Source organism: Pyxicephalus adspersus, chromosome 1, assembly GCF_032062135.1.
Source record: "Pyxicephalus adspersus chromosome 1, UCB_Pads_2.0, whole genome shotgun sequence".
Lineage (NCBI taxonomy): Eukaryota > Metazoa > Chordata > Amphibia > Anura > Pyxicephalidae > Pyxicephalus > Pyxicephalus adspersus.
Window position 1 is genome coordinate 67092554 of NC_092858.1, and position 6740 is coordinate 67099293.

At 37.1% G+C, this 6740-nt stretch overlaps 1 protein-coding gene across 1 annotated transcript in view; it reads left to right on the plus strand.

Moving 5' to 3' along the window:
• HERC2 (HECT and RLD domain containing E3 ubiquitin protein ligase 2) overlaps positions 1-6740 on the plus strand; it is a 97661-nt gene that overhangs the window by 46732 nt on the left and 44189 nt on the right. Inside the window, exons 39-45 of the mRNA XM_072402339.1 lie at positions 257-438; positions 1139-1286; positions 1369-1565; positions 2198-2428; positions 2613-2751; positions 3929-4072; positions 4590-4732. Coding sequence (XP_072258440.1) covers positions 257-438; positions 1139-1286; positions 1369-1565; positions 2198-2428; positions 2613-2751; positions 3929-4072; positions 4590-4732 — 1184 coding nt within the window. The remainder of the gene's footprint in view (positions 1-256; positions 439-1138; positions 1287-1368; positions 1566-2197; positions 2429-2612; positions 2752-3928; positions 4073-4589; positions 4733-6740) is intronic.

A 6740-nucleotide genomic window follows, 5' to 3' on the forward strand; every position in this document is an offset into this window, starting at 1 on the left:
AAAAAATAAAATTGTCTTTACTGTGTGTAGATTGAACAACGCACCCAGTTGGAATCTATATGTTTTCAGTATAAAACAATGAAGCATATGGTTAATGGTTACTTTATTGCAGTGGTGCAGGACTATACCCTGCCAGATGTGATTACCAATTCAATAGGAAAAAAACACAACACTATCTTTTGTCAGAATCTGTATTTTTTCTTTTGATGTACATTACCCAGTTTTGTTTTTAATGACTTTGTTTGTTTTTCAGCAGCTTGTTCAAATAAACTTGTATATAAAGAGCAACATAGGAGCTGGTGCACATTGGGATTCATCCGCAGCATTGCTATTATGCCACAGATGTGCAGTACATTAAGCATGCCACAGTGGATATCCCTTCTAATGAAGATTGTAGAAGGACCAGAATCATTTACTGCTGCCACATTGCAAAGACAGGTATTTGCTGTGTAATTTCATTTTGTTTTCTTGTATGTGTTTTATAATTAACTCTATCTAAATTTTTTGATCAATAATCTTTTCACAGAGACCATTGACTTGACATTGATGTACAGTCTCATAGATTTGTTAGGAGCTGCTAGTAGGAAAGACTTTACTAGGAGTTTGTAGTTGCATAAACACATTGTAATCATCTACGGCAGCAATTCTGTAGGGTTTACAAATTTGTCAATGAAAATAGTTTGGGATTGCTACAGATTTTGCTGGGACTTAACTAATTTGGTCCCTAATGACACTAATATTATTATTATTATTATTACACAGTATTTATATAGCACCATCATATTACGCAGCGCTGTACAAAGTCCATAGTCGTGTCACTAACTGTCCCTCAAAGGACCTCACAATCTAATGTCCCTACCATAGTCATATGTCATTAATGTAGTCTAAGGTCAATTGTTAGGGAGAGGCCAATTAACCTCACTGCATGTTTTTGGGATGTGGGAGGAAACCGGAGTACCCGGAGGAAACCCATGCAGACACGGGAAGCACCTGCAAACTCGGTGCAGATAATGTCCTGGCTGGGGATCGAACCTGGGACCTAGCGCTGCAAAGGCCGGAGTGCTAACCCCTGAGCCACTGTGCTGACATAAAGGGTCCTTTGTTTCACCATGCCACAATATAACTTCTTGTTTCCTAGATACTAGCTGTTCGACTGCTGCAAGCCGTACTCCCTTCTTGGGACAAAAACGATAGGTCCGGTGACATGAAACTTCTAGTGGAAAAACTCTTTAGGTTTTTGGGTAGCTTGCTGAGCACATGCTCCTCTGATATCCCCCTTCTGAGAGGTAAGTAGTGAATTTCACCACTAACCTAATTGCAGTCTATGGAGTTTTTGCAGTTGCAATAACACTGTAATTATATTTATAGAATCCACATTGAGGAGAAGGAAAGCAAGGCCACAGGCTTCTCTTACAGCTACTCACAGCAGTACCCTAGCAGAGGAGATCGTAGCTCTGCTCCGTACTCTTCATTCATTGAATCAGTGGAATGGCCTCATCAACAAGTACATTAATGCTCAGCTAAACTCTGTTACCAGTGTCTTTGAAGGCAAACGTAATGACCTGGTAAGTTATGTATGGTAATTAAAAAATACATTTTTTAAAGGAATAGATTTCTAGATAAGCAAACACATTTTTTAAAAAAATTGTATTTAAAAACTGAAATTAAAATGTAACCTATTGCAGCCTACCAGTCTTTAGATTCAATGATTTTACTTTTTAAGCTTTTTTTTTTCCACCTGGATATTCTGCCATTACCAATTTTCCATTCCTGGGATGACAATGCTCACTTACCTTAAGTTACCTTTATATTCAATGGGCTAAATAAGGGAAGTTCATTATTTTCTTATCCTGTAATAGTTGAATTAGGAGTCCTTCTGTTTTCAGATTTTCAGGATATTTAAACAGGACAGCCTTTATGATTTAATGCCTACGTTAACCCTGATCTTTGTGATTAGGTTAAAGGAGGACTGTGTATGTGCCCTTCACCACTGACAGCAGTGTCATGCTGAGGTTGAGCTGCATTTTTTCCCAGAGTATATGGCTGTTGGAACATGGAGACTGCATGAACTAAGTTTTACAGGAATTACTTTATTTGTTATTTGTTCACTTTAGATGCAACTAGTAACCTTGTTCAAACAACATAAATCTGTTACCTTATTAATGGGGTTTACCTTATCAACCTTTTTACTTAGCAGGCAGCATTGGAAGATTACTTCCCTGACTCTGAAAACCCTGAAGTGGGCAGTTTGATGGCAGTGCTGGCTGTTATTGGGGGAATAGACAGCCGGTTACGCCTTGGTGGCCAGGTGGTACATGATGAATTTGGAGAGGGTACTGTAACAAGAATAACACCAAAAGGAAAAATCACTGTCCAGTTTCATGATGTGCGCATGAGCCGAGTTTGTCCCTTAAATCAACTTACCCCAGTAAGTTCACTTCCTCAAACTTTTAAGGATGAAAATCATTTTGTATGGGAATGTGCTAAGTGTGCTAATTACTTATTTGTTGTGTGATGATTCAGGTGTAAAATACCTAAAGAATTGATTTACCACTTTATAATGCATGAAATTTGAGAATTTCTCCTAATTTTCTTTTTTTTAATGTTTTTAGCTGCCAGTGGTGCCATTTTGTGTTAACAACCTGCCTTTCACTGATTCCATGCTCTCTGTGTGGGCACAGCTGGTTAACCTGGCAGGGTGCAAGCTAGAAAAGTACAGGCTGAAGAAGTCTCTCAGTCAGGGGCTTGCAGGTATAGTCCACTTGACTTCCAGAAAAGCATGGGCTTGAATAGCTTGATTGTATAAAGCACAGTATGAGTGAAATCATTATTGAAGATTGTCACATATTTACCCCTTGTTTTACTGGTAGGGGAAAACCAACTACCTACGCTGTCACTTGGTATAAAATGTAAAGTGTCTTTGAAAGACTCTAAGAATAGCAGTGATTATGGTGGTTTGAAAATGATTATCCAGTCGATAAAAGGAAGCTCCAGCACATCAGGAGAAGGATTAAATTGATTGCTGTCTTCACGTGGGAGATATTATCTTCACCCAGCACTGCTGTGTTTTCTTCTGGAAGCAGAAATAGCCAAAGTTTATAGCACTGAATACATCCTAAAGGACAATTGTCCCAATCAGCTTTGTTTTTAATTTTTTTATCTGATATATGTATATACATAGTTTTACAGCTGTCTCCTATTTCCTAAGATGTTTTTATTGAATTTTCTTTATGAAATTCATGTATTTGTTACTGTACATGGTCATAAAATACTGCAGGTTAGCAGGGTTTTCTAATAGGGTTGTATGTGAGCTGTTTGTTACATCATCATAGATGTGGTAGACTATAATTGTGGCCCTCAAGTCAAAGAGTTATCGCTACTCCATTCTGTGAGCCTGGGGAAGAGAAAATACAAAGCTAAATCTAATAAGCATACATTTTCATGTATGGGCAGAATAAAAAATTCATATTAAGCATTTCTCCTGCAAAACTCTTTTTTATTTAGCAGGGGATAACACTAGACTTTTTTTTGGACACAAGACATGGGGATATGTGCATACAGTGCAGAAATGTACTAATTATGTATTGTTATATTGTGTCCGGATATACATTTAACAAGGCATTAGAACATTCAGGGCAGTGTGCCTATTCATAGAAGTGTTCCAAGCCATAGGCATTTGTAATTGAACTAACATTAGTTTAAGTTGCATATACATGACATGATGGTTTGTATATCAAACTGTAGCCCTTGAAAGTGCGAGTGGAAGTTTATGCTAGAAAACGCTTTATCCAAAAAGAAGGCATGGACATGTAACTCCTGCATATCACACTGAGCTATTTACTATTTCTATGGGATAGCTTTCTGAAAAAAATTTGTTTCTGATGTATCATATCTTGGGTATTAACACTTAATAATTTATTGTTTACAGACCAAATAGATCTAGACCGCTTGAGGTGTCAGCAGCTGAAACTTTACATTTTAAAAGCTGGTTGGGCACTTCTGTCCCATCAGGATAGACTAAGGCAAATCCTATCCCAGCCGTCGGTCCATGAGATAGGACCAATCCCAGCAGGTATGAGGCTGTATTTTTATTGATATGTTATATAACTGCTTTTGACACACATGATCTTTTAATGGTTTTGAAGAATGTACATTTCAGTGAAATAAACAATATAGGAATCTCTTTCGAGATACAGAATTGAAATGTACACCTGTTATTACCCAGCATTATGTAAATATACTGGTATTGTCTAATGTTTGAATGGCATTACCACTAATAATCTTTCATCCCAGATTGATTTGTTCTTTAGTTAGGCTTGGAAAGTTAGTTAACGCTATTCTTTTGAAGAACCAGTAAGTTCTACCATATTTTGTTTAGTACATAAAACTGTTCAAATTAGCCTGTTGTGTAACCTCATGTAGCTGCAATCCAAATGTTCTCTGCAGACAGACAGTTTAGTCTGCCAGGATGTTGTTGGGTTTGTGAAAGGAAATATACAGGCAAAAACCTGGGGGGAACTGAACCAAAAACACCAATACATATTTACCTTATTGATTGAAGTATTAAAATGATTTTGTTTCTCGTTCAGACGAAGGTGCTGCAGCCTCTCCAGATATTGGGGATATGTCCCCAGAGGGTCCCCAACCACCAATGATTCTACTACAACAACTCCTGACGGCTGCTACTCAGCCTTCTCCTGTTAAAGCAATATTTGATAAGCAAGAGCTGGAGGTAAATGTTTTTATTTTTTATCAGGTTTTCTACATTCAGCGCACAAATTGGCTATCTAGGTTTCGCACCACTGACATTCACCCTAATTCATTTAATGTTATTGTTAAAAGTGTTTTTGTGCTGATGTCAATATATATAGGCTGCCCTTGTTTACATCTTTCTGTAAATGCTATTACTCAGTTTTGGGTTAAAAACTACAAAGAACAGAGTAGAAGGATAGCGGCTCTTTATGGCAAAAAGAGGATTTGACATAACTTTTATTCCATTCACTGAAACATATACTAATTAGAAACATTATTCATAAAAAGAGTGAGGGCTATAGCATTGTTAGCCATAACTCAATAAGTTACTCTCACATCTACAAAGTCCAAATAGGTCAATAATGTGCTCAAAGTCTCCCCCGATGTGTTTCGCCCTGAACGAGCTTCCTCAGGGGATTTCCGAGACTTGGTAAGTTGACCTCACAATAAAGAAATTGGAAGAGTAAAATCAACCGAGGAAAACCACAAACAGGAATGACTCCAAAATTTTGAACGACTATCCTATTGATGTAATAATGGAAATATGATAAATTATTCATTCATTAATAGTGGATAAGGGTATCTGCAATTTAAGAATAAGACACTGACTACAGTTCCTTTCTTCAATCTGATGGTGAAATCTCAAAAAACGGATCGTGTAGGTAGTCTAAGACATGCTTCCAAATATGAAGGTATCTCAAATAAGATCTCATAGATAAATAGATAGAGCTGGTGGCAGCCATCCAAACAAAACCTACACTTACCCAGTCACTAGTTATATGCTCAAAGACTTATCAATCAGTATTTCGGTGATCGCTCCTCTTCTGTGTTTAATGATGTGAGCCTAGATCGTCAAGGTTCTGCGTTTGACCTAGGCTGTTTTTTATAGTTCGATTGTGGATGAAGGGGGGGGAGGGGGGTAGTAAGCTTGGAATTTAGCATTTGACACCCAGAACATGTCAGAACTGTCTCGTTGTTAATTAAAACCAAAGATATTGATACCTTACCAGCCAGATGACATGCAATATTCCAGTTAGTTCTGCAATGGCAGCCTTTTTAATTTATTTAGCATAATCTTTAAAGTTTTTTTTTTAGAAAAAAATTGTTTTAAACATTTCATTAAATCAAAGTAAACAACAATAAAAGAATGATTTCTCTAGTCGGTGTTCTCAACAGAAATGTACTTCAGCTGGGTGGGGAGAAACCGTAGACAGGTGGTCAAAGAATGAGGCAACATAGGTATCCAGTAACCCCTGTGATTTTTAAATTTTAAGCTTTTTACTACTTCCCTACCCACTACCACTTTTTATAACTTTAAAATGCTCACCCTGGTAATATGTCCCATTTTTCCATTGTCTGTAAAAAGTGCCTGGTGGTGCATCTGGCTTAAAGTGGCTGGAGAGAACACTGCATCTAGTAAAATAATACTTTTTGGAACTGTGTATATTAATAAGGTTAAACTATGCTTAGTCTGGATTGACACCTAACTATTCAGTTCCCTTTGTAGTTCTTTAAATAAATGGTCTTTTTACTACATCAGGTTACAGTATGCTAGGTCTGTAAAGATATTTGAGAGCTGGAATTACTGACCTCTTCCTGGAAGCCAATTCCGTGTTAATACTTGTTCCATGTCAGTAACTTTGACTAACTAAATCCAAACAGTTAGGATTATATAAAAGATCAGTATAATCCAATTTATGTATTTCTTTAATAAAAGGTTTCTTTTAAATAGGAAATCTTACATTAGGTTCCATGTCGCTGTTTGACGTTTTATAAGTGGGTGTTGAGAAGTTCCTGGCTTTGCCCTGAAAGAAGAAGGCCTTATGAAATAACACTATTTAAAGAAACATCCACCTATATACATTTCTTAAACAGGCCACATCCCTACCGTGTTTCCCCGATTTTAGGACATCCCCATTAAGTAAGCCACCCCCGATTTTTAAAAAAATAATTAAAATAAGACACTCACCCGTTTATAAGACAGCTCC